Raw genomic sequence first — 16,291 nt, 5'->3', positions numbered from 1 at the left:
TTTTTGCAACAAAATATGTAGTACGTAGTACGGATGGCAATGTTGGAAAGTTTAGAAATGAGATACTGTTTTTGTTGCTGATCGATGGAGAGAGAGTCAAACATTTTGAAGAATGAATTGCAGGAATTGCCGAAGATGCCAAGAGAGCTCATAGAAAGATTAACAAAGGAGACACATTTGAACTGCCGCTGTAAACCAGATAAGAGAGGAGCATACTTGCTGTGTTTTCTTGTAGCATTTGTCTCAAGATTGGATTCGAAGCCAACAGTTAGCTCTAAAATGTAGAGGTAATTGTTGTTAGTCCTCAAGAGAAGATCAGGGCGAAGGTTTTCTCCAGTTATGATTGATGGTGAAAGATAGCCAGGTATATCAGCGTAGATGGTAGATTCATTGACAGCTTTTAGTGACGTAGCTAGAAAGTTTAGGATAGAGTTATGTCGCCAGGTGTATCGGCCTTGTTCCAGATATGTTTTGCAGCCAGCAACAACATGAAGGAGGGTTTCTGGCAGAAAACAGAAAGAACAGTCAGAGGTCTGGCTCAAGTTCCATTTTTCAGGTTTTTCTGTGTGGCAAGGGTATTGTTCAGGTACCTTATGGTGAAATTGAAAATATTCTGAGGCATGCTACTTTGCACCTTGGACCAAAGTTTGTTTATTTGTGGAAGATTCAGGTTAAAGAGATGTGATAATAAAGATTCTTGGGAGGTTAGGATGTTTTGCAGACGATCTTTATGCTCATGGTGGACAGCCTTTATTGCTTCTTTGGTGTTCCTATATATATCATATTGTATATTTGTGCCACTGCTGGTATTTTTCCATAAAGAGCGAATGTTATCGTTTGGTGAAGATTTCAATGCGTTTCGTAAAACTGTTTGACACTGTAGGAATTTGGTGGATGGTAAAGTTAGGCTGAGTCCAAACTGGTTTTTAGAAAGAATAATGCTACTCAAGGTAGCACTTATTGGGAGGTCCAGCCACTGGCGGATGTATTTGGATACAAGGTTGTCAAGATTCTCGACAACCCACGTCTTTGAAAGATCTGCTACAGTAAGGTTCCAGGAAATTTTAGAAAGAACGAAGTTGTGATAAAGACGTAGCTTATTTTTTGCATGAAGAGGCTGGTAATCGATTTGTTTAAGCATGTTTGACAGTGATGATAAAAGGTCAGATTTATGTTCTTGGTTTGTCATTTCAAAGTCAAAATGACGACCGAGGTACTTGAAAGAGTTTCCATTCGAGACAGATGGGATAGGTTTGTTGTTTATGAAAAGCTTAGGTTGATACTGAAGAGAACGTGTGGAAAATTTCTTTATTCCAAAAGTGATGCATTTATCGACACGTATTATAATAATAATAATAATGATAATAATAGTAATAATAATAATAATAATAATAATAATCATCATCATCATCATAATCATAATCATAATGAAATGTTAATATAATAATAAATGAAATATAATAATATCATAATGAAATATAATAATAATGAAATGTTTCTATAACAGTGAACCATCGAAGAGAGGATATCGAAAAAGAATGTTTGCTAAATGGCAAGAGATTGGTGTTTTTAAGGTATCTGAACAAAGACTTGCTGACCAAATGAGAGCTATCAAGAATAACAACTTTTTATCCGATGTTGAATTAGAAGAGATAGAGCGTGAAATAATGATGGAAGAGAATAATGGCACGGTGCAGGAAAGTAATGAAATGAATGAAAGTGGTGAAGAAATGCATAGTAATAACCTTAGAGGTGAAGGACGCAATACAGATCGAACATTTTGCGATTGGTGAGACCGTCAGTAACGAGGAAAAGGAAATCCTGAAATTGATTAAGGAAAAGATGGAAAACCCTAATTCACTGGAGTCAGTAAATCTACGAGCAATGGATAGGAAGAAAGTGAAAGAGAAGCTCGAGGTCGTGAATGAAGTGATTGACAAAGTAATAAGTAGGGATATAACAGATACAAATCGCATCATATTAGCCGCTTCAAATGTTGTGGCAGATTTAGTCGGCATGAAAAAGGGCAAGAAGAAGAATGAAACTCCTATGTAGAAAATGAGGTTATTGAGACAGATTGCTGAAATGCGGAAAGATGTATCACGTGTAGAGAAATGGAAAGAGGGGAAACTGAAATCAGAAGGTTTGAAAGATAATCTTGAGAGAAAATACCATGTTTGGAATAAAGGAGTTACAACAGTTATAGAGGAGCTTAAGCAGAGAATAAAGGCAAAAAATGCCAAGATTAAGAAATATGAAGAACGAAACAACCAATACATACAAAATAGACTGTTCCAAACCAACCAAAGGCTGCTATTTGAAAAGATAGAAGGAGTTGAAAGGGAAAATGACATAAAACCTGACGCGGATCAGAGTAAGGCATTCCGGAGTGACATTTGGTCGAAAGATGTAGTGCATAACAGCGATGCGAGTTGGATAAAGGAGGTCGAAAAACAGGTAGAGAATGTAGCAAAGCAAAGTGATGTAAAAGTTACGTTGCATAGTCTGCAGCTACAACTTCGAAGGGTTCCAAAATTGAACCACCAGTTAATAGCAGCACAGCTTAATGAGTGTATAAGCACAGGCGAAATGCCGACATGGATGACCAGAGGAAGGACATGCCTAATTCTCAAAGACGTGAAGAAAGGAAGTGATGTTACCAATTTTAGACCCATAACATGTCTACCATTTATGTGGAAGATATTGACGGGCATTGTTAACCCTATCCAGACTAGGGGGGGGGCACAAAGTGCCCCCCTAGTTGGTTTTTCTTTCATAACTTCAGGAGTTTGAAAGCAATACCCCTCAGACCTACTGACTTTTAGTTTTAACCTATCTGACACATGTTCATATAAAAAGATAATTTTTTTATCATTAATCAGGGGGTTGTGTAGGGGCATTTTCAAACCTAGTCAAGTAAAAAATAGTTCAATCTGCCACGGATTCGCAACAAAAGTAGATATATTAATGAAAATTAGTATCTAGGCATTAATTTGTGGTCTATTCATGATTCTGACCAGAAAATTCAAATTCAACATCCTTTTCTATGATTTTTCTGCTGCGCATGCGCACACATTTGTTGACAGATTTATAGGTATTACATTAATAAAACTGCAAGTTTAGAATAATTTGTCTGCTAAGGCATTAAAAATGAACTCAAACATGACATTTGGTTGTATCGATCATTTAGTTATATAGAAAAAACTATAGCCAAATACAAAATATGTTGAGTTCTTTTGTTTGGAACGTTAATAATTTTGAGAAGTAACATTAAAATTGTGTCAATCTTCTTGTTTCTATTAGAAAATGCATCAAATTAGCTTATTCTAATATCTTAGTCCGATGCTTTGGAATTAATGAATATTTTAAGATTTTCTAAAACTTTCTAAATTTTTGCTTCACCCGGCCACCATTATGATGACGTCATCGTGAAACCACGTGACTTGAAAATTGAACAATAATACTAAAATGTGGAGAAAGGACAAGAGTACCATCCAAACAAAGTTCATTGTCCTAGCTAGAGGAACAAAGAAATTACGGAGGGGGGGCACTTTGTGCCCCCCCCCCCTAGTCTCCCGAAAGTTTCAAAAAGCCTAGTCTGGATAGGGTTAATGAATCATTATATCACCATCTTGAAAATGAAAAGTTATTGCCAGAAGAACAAAAGGGATGCAGGAAACAAAGCAGAGGAACCAAAGACCAACTAATGATTGATAAAATGGTCATGAAGAATTGCAGAAGAAAATTAACAAACTTGTGTGTTGCTTGGACTGACTATAGAAAGGCTTATGATATGGTTCCCCACTCCTGGATACTTGCATGCTTGACCATGTTTAATGTAGCAGATAACATTCACAACTTGATAAGAAAGTCGATGAGATCTTGGACTGTCGAATTGACATCGGGAGGAGAAATGCTCGATGAGGTCAAGATAAAGAGAGGAATCTTCGAAGGAGATAGTCTCTCGCCTCTTCTTTTTGTATTGGCTATGATTCCATTATCCATGGTCCTGAAAAAAAATGAAGGCTGGATATACGTTAGGCCGAAACAGGGGAAAACTAAATCATCTCCTGTTTTTGGATGATTTAAAACTATATGGAAAGAGTTTGAATGAATTGGACTCACTAGTTAAAACAACCCGGATATACAGTAATGACATTGGTATGGAGTTTGGAATCTCCAAATGTGCAATGTTAGAAATGAAACGCGGTAGAGTAGTGGACAGTAATGGAATAGACTTACCTTCGGGAGAGACAATTAAGACATTAGAGAGCAATGATGGGTACAAATATTTAGGTGTAATCCAATGCGATATAACAAAGAATACGGAAATGAAAGAAATATTGTCAAAGGAATATTTCAGACGTATCAGGAAGATTTTAAATTCGAGTCTTAATGCAGGGAATCAGATCCAAGCGATAAATTCCAAGGCAGTTTCTATAATTAGATATGGAGCTGGAATAGTAGACTAGCGAAAAGCAGAATTACAATACATGGATAGAAAAACCCGTAAATTGCTAACAATATATAGAAGCATGCACCCTCAAGGAGATGTAGACAGGACCTATTTGAAACGCAAGAAAGGCGGACGAGAACTAATAAGTGTTGAAGAATGTGTGATGCTTGAGAAGACGTGCCTGGGATTCTATATTAATGAAAGCGAAGAGATGTTACTACAAGAGGTGGTTAATGAAGATATTATGTCTGAAAATGAGAATCCCAAAACTATTAAAGAGAAACTACGCAGAACACGAGAGGGAGAACTATTACAACAAGTCACTACACTCGGCATTCTTAAGGGAAACAGAAGAAGTAAGGGACGACGATAACAGTTGGCTATGGGTTAAGAAAGGGTATTTGAAGAAGGAAACAGAAGGGCGGATCATGGCGGCGCAAGATCAAGCAATTAGGACGAATTGGATACGACATAATATTGACAAAGAATACATTTCGCCGTCGTGTAGGTTATGTAATGAAAGAGATGAGACTATCAGCCATATTGTATCAGAATGTAAAGAGTTGGCTCAGAACGATTATAAAAAAGCAAGGCATGACAAAGTTGCTGCTATCCTTCACTGGCAGATGTGCCAAAAATATGGATTTCCCACCACTGCAAAGAGCTACGAACATTTCGTAGATAAAGAAATGGCGGTCTTAGAAAACGAAGAGGTCAAACTATTATGGGACTTTTCCATTCAAACAGATATAAGAATTGACCATAACAAGCCTGATCTAGTCCTACTGGATAAGAAAGGAAGAACATGCTATATTATTGATGTGGCATGTCCTTTTGACACAAGAGTTGAAAAGAAGGAGAAGGAAAAGTTTGAGCACTATACAGATCTGAAGTATGAACTTTTGAAGGTTTGGAACAGAGAAATAACAAAAGTATACATAATGCCAATTGTCATTGGTGCGTTAGGAATAGTCACGAAGAATGTTGCAAAGTATCTTGAAAAGATCGACTTTAAACCTGGTTTAGATCCTCTGCAAAAAGCTTGTTTGTTGGGCACTGCTAGAATAATGAGGAAAGTTTTGGATTACAGCAAATAGGACGAAATAGAGAGCTGGAAAAGAAAGACTGGTTTGCATGGAAGACTAAAGATCTATTATCTTAAGCCATGGGAGGTGGCCTGATCATAGACAAAACACTGGTATACCATCAAGACCATGAGAAGAGTTGAATAATAATAATATTAACAATAAAAAAGCTAAATCTCCACTTCGGAGCAGTTACCCTGCAACTGGGTACAACAAGCATGGTGCTTCGTATAAGCAAAACTTTCTTTTAAACAAACTTAATCCCTTGGTATCATAAATATTTCTAGGGTTTTGTTGACTTTTTTAGAACTTTGACTTTATTTGTCGCTAAACAAGTCTTTCCATTTTGGGTTTTTGATAGAAGTTTGTGCAATCCAATCCATCGACAATACTGTGAGCTACAACGTCTGCAAAGCGAATCAGTGTACCTTCATTTTTAGTTTGCTGTCAGGTCTGCCATCTTTAATTTAAGTTTTAATTGGGATGAGGCTTCCTCACACCTTAGATATTATTTATACTCACTATCCTTTATGCATCTGAGGCTAGTTTTCTTACTGGTTTTAACTTTGATTTCTACAAAAAAGTCTCTTGCGCACAATTACTGATAAGAATTCACAAAAATTCATTCCTATTCATCAAATAAGAATTTTTATTATTTAATGTTAAATTTCAATTGGAGTACACAGCGCCCATTTGAAATCAACAGCTCAACATTGCTATTAATGCTACATACGTTATGTTGATCGATTATGATGAAACGTGACCATGCCCTAATTTCAGACCACACCCACCTGGCCCCTCCAGCTATTTGTGGCAGGTTAAAAATTTTGAGCCAGTCCGCCACTGGCTACGTTTCAAAATCCTTGGCAGTGCCAATGGAGATAGTATTGGTTTGGAGGTACACATTCCCCGCCTTTGTCATTCATCTGAACATGGATTCAAATTTATTACCCTGAAATATTCCAAAATGTAGCATTTCTGCAAAGCAAATATAGCATTGCCAAAAAGGGGTTTATAGAGGGCTAGGCAGTCTCATCAGCATTGCTCCAGCTATGATTTCCGGACAAAATTGTTATGAAAAATGCAATTTTTTTAACTTTCTAATTTATGTTGCCCCTCCAAATTCTAATCCCCCTTCCCCCTGAATCAATGTTGGATTTGCAGTTCTATCATTTCTCTTTGAAAATCATGCATTCAACATTGAATTTTGGGAGAGGAAAAAGTTTTTTTTAAAAGAAAGAGATATCTTAACTTTCCTTGAAAAGTCTCAACTATTTAGCCGGGTCAGGGCTGTTAGCAACCATGTTGTTGAAGAGTTCGACTCTGTAGGTGAATAAATTCTCCCGATCATGTGCTTATATGGAAGTTTGAAAAACTAGTGACGCCCCTTTTAGCAAGTGACAATGGTAAGCAACCATCTTTATGATACTGTATTTTTGCAGCACGGGGCATTTTCGTGCATAGAATGAATCAGACAGAAATGCACTGTACATTTATTAAAAATGTCCAAAAATGGTTATCCTGATAATATTGATAAATCAATTTCAATTATTTACGAGTAAACGAATCGATTTGCATCAATTCTTTTTTCACATAAGTGGTCACTAGCACAGTGCAATATTGCAATGAAATATGTTGCCTTACTGACTGGTGAATAGCAAAGTAATCTATTTTCGAATTGGATGATGATATATTTTTGGAATCAGATTCTCAAAATCATGTTCAACATTCTCCAAGTAACACCCTTTTTCCAAAGATTTTAAATGATTTCAAGAAATCATGAAATTGCCCTCCAGAATAGCTAGAGTTGACAACTCCCCCCTCCCTACCCCCCCCCTAGGGAGATCCCCATTCTAGGGAGAGCTATCTACCAGAGTCTTAGAAACTTCAGCTTGCAGCTAGAAACTCTATCAAGCTTCTCTCTCAAGAGTCAAATTTAGGCTAGCCCACTAAGCCATCCTGTTCGAACACGTTGGATAGCAGAATCATCGATTATCGTAGACTGGTAAATATTATTACAGAGAACTATCGTATTCCAGTCTATTTTATGTGGCAAGGAATTGAACTGTCACTGCTGTTCAAATAGAATATCATTTTTCAGGTCTCGGCAAATTGCACCTGCCTCCTCCACACAGGGAGTGGCTCAGGGGCACGGTACAGCTCAAATTCTACGTTTTGTCTTATGTTTCAGAATTTTTTGAGAGTTCCCCACCCATACACTTCATTGAAAGTTCTCTACCATCTTATGCCTTCTCCATAGACACTTGTCCTGCCCTACAAATCTTGGTTTCTTTGGCACAAATTCAACCTCGCGCTGTTCGTTCTTGGGAACCGTAATCTCTGGCCCATCCCTTCTGACTAATATGTCACTGCGCATGTTTTATGCCCAAGAGCTGTTTACAGCGAGTCGAGGCGGGAGTAATGTTGATTCGAATTAGAAAAGCGCTTGCAATATGGACTACCGAACAGTTGCTTCGTTACTACGACTTTTCATAAGATTTATGTTCATAGGAGTTGCCGTATCTTTTAACTTAGACACTAATTATACTGTTATTAAACAAGGACCTCCTGGCAGTTTGTTTGGCTTCGCAGTAGCAGAGCATCAAGTAACAAATGCTGTCACAAACAAAGTTGAACAATGGTATGATCTTGTTAATTTTCTTATATGAGATCACATTTTCCTACATTCTGGAAGTTGCAAAATCAATCTTTAGCTGTTTGTGAAAGCATGACAATTAGATGCTCATATATTATGGAATTTTAGTTATTTGACAACACCCATCCGGTTCACCACTTAGGACCATGTTTTAGGCCAACTTGACGCTACGAAAAACAATGATTGAAGCGTTGACCTGTAGGTGACAAATTCCTCCCCAGAGTTTGAATAACGAGTTCTACTTCTCAGTTTTAAATTCCTAATACATCAGGCTCTTTTTATCTATTGAAAATGTGGTTATATGATACAATCAGTGACAGGTTTGAGGTATTGTAAAATTTGTGGACCATATGCATTTTAAATTTTTTTTTGCATATGATTCATTATATAAGTATATTCATTATTCATCCACGCAAAGAGCACAGCTGTTTGACTTTTATTATTAGTAGTTTATCCGCCGACCTTCAGCCTGAACAGACTGTTCCAACCAGATTACCATTAGGAAGTTTGTGCTAGGTGTAAAGGACAAAGCAGAATGCACTCTGAAATGACATTTTTAAAAATAAGTGCCTATATAAGGAAAGATAAGTAAAATAAAAATAAGGAAATATTTTTCTGACATGTCATATCCACTATTGTGTTTTTATTGATTTCATTCCAATACGCTATTAGTAGCTAATTTTATTTCCCAAATCAACACAATTCTTTCATTAAATGTCCCTTTAACCACTATCTTTTTCACAACCAAGTTTGTTACTATATCGTAGTTGTTATTTTGTTTACATCTGTTGTCCATATCTTAAAGACCAACTTTACAAGTTTTGAGAAATGTTGTCATAAATAAGGTGCTACAGTCAGGATTTCATATGAATCTCTTTGATTTCCTATAAAAGGCTGGCGTCAAAGGCACTTCTATGAAAATGGCACTTTAGCCCCCCTTGCCCCTCCTATCAAAAGGCAACAGGGGCAGATGACCCCCCCACATCCCCCTTTCCGAGGTCTCTATCCTCTGATCTCAATCATTTTTTAAAGAGCTTGATATTTTCCAGCTGTCATGAACTTTGTTTAAACCCCTTTTGTTACGTTGGACTTGCATCTATTGAAAAAGCTCTTTCTAGTCCCTTTCTATTATAGGGCCCTAGAATCCCCATGTTTTGAAGAAGAAGTTTGAAAGAAGCCCCTCTTATTAAAGTTGAGACAGTTAAGGCACTCTGACATCAAAGCAGTGGGCATTCCTGAGTGAACAGCCAATCTTTTTTCAAGCATCCTTAGTCCAGTTACTGTGCAGCATAGAAATCAATTTTATGGTTGTAGAACTTAACAAACAAAAGAAGAACATTTGATTGGCAAATGATTGACTAGGAATTTACAAATTCATGAACATCGCGAAGATGTTTCCTGAATACAAGGCACTGTCTTTCCAAATTTTGAAATAAGCTCTAGAATCTTAATTAATCAAGCCTCTAGGGGCTTTTTGTTAGTGTATGTTTTCTTGGCCTACAATTAAGAATCATTGTGACCAGCACATTGTTTCTTGGCAAATTACACAAAGACCAGCTTCATGTTAATATTTGTTTGGTATGTGTGCCTGATATCTAGATCTAATAAATAAATATAAGTATAACATATTCATTGCAATCTTAATTCACCTTCCCCATTGTGAACTCAATACTTTACTCTTTTCAAGGATCCTAGCATCAGCACCAAAAGCAAATTCAACTTTGATACCAACATCCATACAGACTGGCACTGTTTTCAAATGTAGTGCTACAAACAGCACATCCATATGTAAAGAAGAGCTTCCATTTGATCGTAGAAGTATGTTTTATATTATCTTCTATGGTCATTACAAGTACTAAATTTTAGTTGTACCTTCTGGATGGAGATTTCCATGTAGGCTTCACATTGAAATGCTTTAATGATATCAAAGTTATAATGTCATAGGTGTATCATGTTTTTTTATTTTCTGACAATACAATCCTTTTTGAAGTATCAAATGAGCCTTCATGGTCACAATTCTTCATTGCAATCATAGATTGTTTAGGATTGTCTTTGTCTCCATGATACAACATTAAACTGATTATGCAATTGATTGTTCATAACCGCAAAAATTAAGTGTTTGTTAGGTTATTCTGCTCCAGGCTTATGGAATGCGAACCTGAAGTTTCCCTGTTATTTAGGAATATTTTTATAGACCTTAATTAGTATTTAAAGGAATATATTCTTCAAAGGAGCAGAGGAATTTTTTTAATAATGTAAGGCCTTCACAGTAGTGCAATAAATTCAGGCTATTTTAATTTATTTCTACAGTCAGCTCCTCTTCTGAAAATAAAAATAATCAGTGGTTTGGGGTATCATTGAAAAGTGGTGGAAAAGATAAATCTGTTTTGGTAAGTATTGTTTTCTTTTATCTTATGTCAAAATAGCTTATTACACTATATAATGTTAATCTGCCAGGCAACAGTCGTTAATTTACATTGCTAGAAACAAGCTTTCAGTATGGAAGGTATGGTTGTTACTATGTTTCTGAACCTTTAAATTTTTTTGTTAAATCAAGCTTGACAAATTAATCCAGGTCCCCCTTGTTTGCTGATTATAGTGCCTCTACATTTAATTGCCTTTTTTATGTTACAATTCAATTGCGCTTTTTTTCTTCATATTGTTGTGGAGGATTGTCCTTTTTGTTGAATTGTTCTGAAAAAAAGGGACTGAGGACCATGAATCTTTGAATGCGAAATGGTCAAAACAACCTTCACATGTTTACTTTTCTCCAAACAGGCATGTGCTCATAGGTATTTGTCATATGGACCTGGTGATAATTTTCATTTGTTGTCTGGAAAGTGCCGGTCCATTGAAGGAAATTTAGAATCATCAGAGTACAGCTTCTCACCATGTGAAGACCCCATCAACAGAGGTACATTGCTGAACATTTTTTGTTTACATGCATTAGCAACTTTTTTAAAGTAATTAATTACAAATTTGGCAACGTTTTATCAGATTTCTGTTTGTTTTTGTAATAACAGTAGGCAAGTGGCTGGGTGACTGAATAGAACCATTGTGTCTCTGATTAGCTCAGCACAGCACAAATTGGCTAAATGACTTTCTGAAGTTCTGGATCCTGTTCTTGAAAAATATTCAAAAATGTTGCATCTAAGTTTGGGAGACAGTGTTGCTATCAGATAAGCAAAATTTGAAGGTCTCAAAATTTAAAATGGTGTTATTTTTCCATTCAGAATGTTGAGTTGTGTTACCTCCAAGGAGGCATTAGCCACTGCAATACCTTCATTTTGAAATCTCACCAATCATGTTCATTTAAAGTTTGATAAACCTTGCAGAAAGCAAATACATATACTGCTAGACTGGACTTGATGCACCTATGCACCTATGCACCATTCCTGGCTGTTTTAGGTGGGTGATCACCCGCATGTGCCACAGCACCCTCCTAGATCACTCAAAACATTTCGAAATGGGCAATTAATCACCCCCCTCTCCACCAATTTCAATGTTGACTGCCTGCCTTAGATTTTTATTGACATTTTAGGCTAAACATATTTGTCACATCTTAAGTTTTTTTAGATAAAGTTACATGTCTTTCTTTTCCTGGGCTGTAAAACACATGGTTTAGTTTTATGGATTAGTGAATCAAATTCAAGTGAGGATGAATTTATAATTACGAAGCACAGTAGACAGAACTTGGTATTCATTTTTTTCTGTTGCAGAAAGTACTTAAAAAATATTTTCCTTCTTTGTTTTTAAGACCATTTTCTTTCTTACTTGTGTATAAATACTTCGAAAAAATTTAATTGGCAAATTTTACTTCCTGTTAAAATCGCCTGCCTGTTGGTGGGAGGATGTGAAACGACTTTGAATCTAGGTATTCCAACAGTTTTACCAATGACTGTAGTATTTTTTTGTTTATCTAATATGAGACAGAAGGTTTAAGATGCCCTTCTTTACAATGTTTCCAAGTAGAAGCTGTCTATAATTCTCTATGGATATTATACTTTTTTATTTGTTTCAAACCATAGCTCAAGTCCCAGCTTATACGAATTATGGTCAATGTCTCACTGGTATTGGTGCAGATATCATATCGGTATGTATGGTGTGGATTTATATACAAAAGCTGTGTATTTTCAAAACAAATTTCTTTAATGAGACCAGCTATTAATTTGCATACTGTGATTATAATTTTATATGAATGTTAAAGATTGGTATGTCATACATATTTCTAAGATGGATGTCATGCATAGATGTGTGTAAGTCATGCATATAAAAGTGAAATTTGTCAAACATTCAATTTTACTTGATCCCTAATTGTTCATTTTTCAGTGAATTATTCTGTCTTGGTGTGAGGATGTTATTGGTTCTAGACTGGTAGTTTAATATTAGTATTGAAAAAGCACACCATATATAGATAAACAGTGAAAAGCTTATCTGTGATGGCTTGTAAAATGTCTTTAGATTTAAGAATTTTTGGCCCTCTAATTTTGGGTCTTTTTTCATCTTGTTTTAAAAATTCATCTCTAGCTAGTTATTGTACAAGATGTATAATTACTTGTCAATTCCAGATCTATTGCTTGTTGCTTGAAAGTTGAGGGGCTCAAGGCAGCTATCCTAAATAGGGCTTCAAAGAGTATCATTTTATGCAATGGTCATGTATGATGTTGACAAGTTTTATCTTTAAGGACCAATCACCGATGAGGTTTTTGTTTGGTGCAGTTGGTGTTGAGAATTTTGAAGGTATGAATCTTATTGTATTCCACACCTGGATGTAAAATTTTATGCTTACTTTTGGCTATTATCCCACGTTTATACTATAAAGAGTGCTACAGTTCAGCAATTCCCTGCCATCTTCAAATCCATAAAATATAAACAATGGATATTTGAATGAGGTAAAGTACATCCAGTTTATGTTTTGAGGAACATTTGCAATCAATGGACCATTTTGAGTAGCAATCAAGTATTCTTTTTTGCTGATCTCAATAGTTAGATAATGTGATGGTCTTCTAATTATTTACGTTTTTTATGATTTGGATCTTATCTTACAACTTTAAACATTTGCCGTTAAAATCATATTTGAAGCTAATTTTGGATTTGATAATCCGAATCAAACCTTTATGGAAAAAAATCCTTTAAAGAAGGAGAAGTAGTTGTAGTGAGTTAGAGTAAAATTGAGTTAATTTAGGCTGTTTATTAAAGCTGTTGGGCTGGGCTTGTACCATATCTCTCATGGGCACAGCCTTGTTATACTTGCACGCTGTCATAAAAGTCCAAGTATTGGAGTGGAAGAAGGATGTAAACTTATAATATACGTAAATGGAATTCAAGCCTTGATTTGTAGCTTGTGACACTAAAAATCAAAATTTTAGTTCGTAAATTTTTAGGATACTTTGCAACGCTACGCTGCTGAAGTTTTATATTTCTTTGCTACAACTACTAATATAGCCTAGCTCAAGTTTTTATTATAAAAAACGTTTTAATGCTACAAATAGTTTTTTGTAGAAGTAGTTTAATAATATGTTGCAACTGCTCAGATAGGTGTAATGTTCTTGATATTTAACTCTGTTGCTTTATCTTCATAACAGTTCTTTTCAATGAATGTTCTCTGAACGAATACCAATGCACTCCGTCGCCGTTTGACCTATGTGTACCATTCAAATATCTCCCATTTAAATTCGATCTATAACATCTTTTATACCACCATGCACCTTTGAACTTCACCGCACAATTTCCTCTACTATATGAATCATGATCTTTGTCTCTGGTTGTAAATTTACGACGATTTGTATCGGAAAATGAATCGCCGGCATTTCCTGAATAAGAACCCACATGTGCTTCATATTGCTTATCTTCCCCATCGATAAAGAAAGTGTTGTATTCTGCAAAAGCTGTGACGCCATCCACATCTTCAAGATCGAATCGAATCTTCATAGCCTTTTGCTTTGTTAGTCGGTGGATTTTATCATTTCCAAGCCAAAATTCATTTTCCAAATCTCCAAAACCTTCCTTATATTCTTCCCAGTTTCGATAGAAATCAACAGACCCATCAGTACGTCTCTGGATCACGGTCCAGCCGCCTCCTTCATTTTCCATGTCACAATATACGAAGAATGGCTTTTCACGGCCTGGATTTACCGCGTAAATTCCACTTTTTGATTGGCCGCTTTTCCTCCATGATGAACAGTCTCTTGATGAATGTCCACTGTCAAGAAAAATAGATTGGGTTGCGACGCCATTAACGTTTGTTGCCTCGCATATGTAGTACCCAACATCATCATAAACTAAATTTGTAAATTTTAGGGCAATGCTTTTCTGATGAGAAGCAAGTTCAGCTTTGGCTCTGATGGGACCGTTACCTCTTCTCCAACTGAGCTTTGGTATAGGATTGCCAGTGGCGCTGCATTTGATTTCTAAAGGATGCCCAACCGTTCCAATGGCCGTTTTTGAGCTTATGAAGACCCTTGGCTTTGTTAGTAGGGAAAGTTCAGTTTCAACTGTAACAGTACCAAGAGCATTCTCTGCAACACACTTTATAATACCGCTGTCATTCACCTGTACTGTTGAAATAGTGAGGGCACCTGGAGCCGGAACACTGTACCTTGAGTCTGGTACTTGTGATCCAAACCTCCAAAAAACTTTTGGTGCAGGATGTCCTTCAGCTTCACAAAATAATGTAAAATTTGAGCCTTCTGTTTTGTAGATGATTTTTGGGAACTTTGATTTGATTTGTGGCTTTGAAATCGACCTTTGTGGCAACCCAGGTTCACCCTTTGGCCCCCTGTCACCCTTCTGACCTGGAGGACCCATCACACCAACTGGCCCAATTTTTCCACTTCGCCCTGCCTCTCCCTTGACACCACGTGGGCCTGGCTTTCCCCTTGTTCCTCTTTCACCCTTCTTGCAAACTAGTGTCACGTTGCCGCAATATTGACCATCCTTATGTCCAAATTTGAGATATTGCAAAAGGAGAACCAGGCTCGGTTCAATATGACGTCGTGATCTTCGTTTTAGTGCTTCTAATTCCCTGAATTTTCTGATATAAAGTTGTGAAAAGTAACTCATGTCGCTTTGATAGCGCTCGCCATTTTTGCTTTGGCATTCTTTGAATCTTCTTTCAGTTATCTCGTGTTTTCTTTCTAGTTCATCTATCCTTTTTGTAAGCCCGCTTTCCGTTTTGTGTGCCTTTAAGTGCAGAAATATTGCTTCAGCAGCTAGCAATCCTGTCACAACCACTAAAAGGCAAATGGAGCTGCTTTTATACAGCTCTGCTTTCTTGTCAACAGCCATGTTTATTTCTTGAATCGCTTGAGATTACCTCCAGCTTTATTCATGTTAAAGGGGTTAAAAATTCATTTCTTCTCGAATGGCTAAGCATATTGTTTTATTATGACAAGTCCAGGCATGTTTTGCGTTTTTGTTCAAAGCAACCAGGACCATTTTCCTTCCGAATGCAAAGTAGCCACCCATTGAAAATATTTTTCAAATAGAAAGACGTCAGACAAATAAGACAATATTCACTATTTTCAAAATGTTAAGGCTTCCGTTGTGGACATTCAATTTTTTATTGTGGGGAAGGGTGGAATTTCGGGGCTGAAGGCCCCAGGATAATTTTTCCTGACCACGCAAACTCTACTTTTTGAATAGAGCAGACAATGTTTGTCTAGATAGCACCATTAATGCATTTTATTGGATTATTTTGCTAGTGTTCTTATAAACAATTCTTCGTTAGTTACTCCAAAATTGCTGATAAAATTATGAATTCCACTCCCGGCAGAACGTTATTCAAGCAACCATTTGTCTTAGCAATGAACAATTGTTTTTGGATAGTTAAAAAGTCTTTAATAGCGTATGACATAACAGAAAGCGACACTTTGGCCATATTCAACTTGATTGTTTTCGTTTTTCTCTGGTTACTCTTTTTTCAATGCGCATTTTTAAATGTATGCATTATGCAAGGCAACAACTAATAAATTCAGAATTTGATCCACCAGACAGTTATCAGTAATTTGTCTTTTATTCCTGTGCTTAGAGACATTCTCATATCCATATGCCTTAATTATTTCTTTTGCAAACCCATCACTACTTTTTACTTTG

At 36.3% G+C, this 16,291-nt stretch overlaps 3 protein-coding genes across 3 annotated transcripts in view; 2 read left to right on the top strand and 1 right to left on the bottom strand.

Annotated features, from left to right (window-relative positions):
* The first annotated feature begins 4,079 nt into the window (after nucleotides 1-4,079).
* LOC148958219 (uncharacterized) lies at nucleotides 4,080-7,018 on the top strand. The gene has a single exon (XM_089113175.1). The coding sequence runs from the start codon at nucleotides 4,654-4,656 to the stop codon at nucleotides 5,551-5,553; it is 900 nt and encodes a 299-aa protein (XP_088969301.1). The 5' UTR covers nucleotides 4,080-4,653; the 3' UTR covers nucleotides 5,554-7,018.
* Nucleotides 7,019-7,920: 902 nt separating this feature from the next.
* LOC135682236 (integrin alpha-6) overlaps nucleotides 7,921-16,291 on the top strand; it is a 33,731-nt gene continuing 25,360 nt past the window's right edge. Inside the window, exons 1-6 of the mRNA XM_089113151.1 lie at nucleotides 7,921-8,182; nucleotides 9,885-10,015; nucleotides 10,508-10,587; nucleotides 10,976-11,111; nucleotides 12,226-12,290; nucleotides 12,883-12,937. Coding sequence (XP_088969277.1) covers nucleotides 7,995-8,182; nucleotides 9,885-10,015; nucleotides 10,508-10,587; nucleotides 10,976-11,111; nucleotides 12,226-12,290; nucleotides 12,883-12,937 — 655 coding nt within the window. The 5' untranslated portion in view covers nucleotides 7,921-7,994. The remainder of the gene's footprint in view (nucleotides 8,183-9,884; nucleotides 10,016-10,507; nucleotides 10,588-10,975; nucleotides 11,112-12,225; nucleotides 12,291-12,882; nucleotides 12,938-16,291) is intronic.
* On the bottom strand, nucleotides 12,288-16,291 carry LOC135682238 (uncharacterized). Its single transcript, XM_065197033.2, has one exon. It carries the CDS (start codon nucleotides 15,482-15,484, stop codon nucleotides 13,754-13,756), a length of 1,731 nt encoding a protein of 576 aa, XP_065053105.2. The 5' UTR covers nucleotides 15,485-16,291; the 3' UTR covers nucleotides 12,288-13,753.

Source organism: Rhopilema esculentum, chromosome 16, assembly GCF_057945365.1.
Source record: "Rhopilema esculentum isolate cy_ngs chromosome 16, ASM5794536v1, whole genome shotgun sequence".
Classification (NCBI taxonomy): Eukaryota; Metazoa; Cnidaria; class Scyphozoa; order Rhizostomeae; family Rhizostomatidae; genus Rhopilema; species Rhopilema esculentum.
The sequence above is the reverse complement of the archived record's forward strand: the minus strand, read 5'-3'. Positions and strand labels throughout refer to the sequence as shown.

What these genes read in the sequence shown, in the direction of transcription:
- LOC148958219 (XM_089113175.1), top strand. Translation starts at nt 4,654, where the DNA reads ATGAAAGCGAAGAGATGTTACTACAAGAGGTGGTTAATGAAGATATTA.
- LOC135682238 (XM_065197033.2), bottom strand. Translation starts at nt 15,484, where the DNA reads ATGGCTGTTGACAAGAAAGCAGAGCTGTATAAAAGCAGCTCCATTTGC.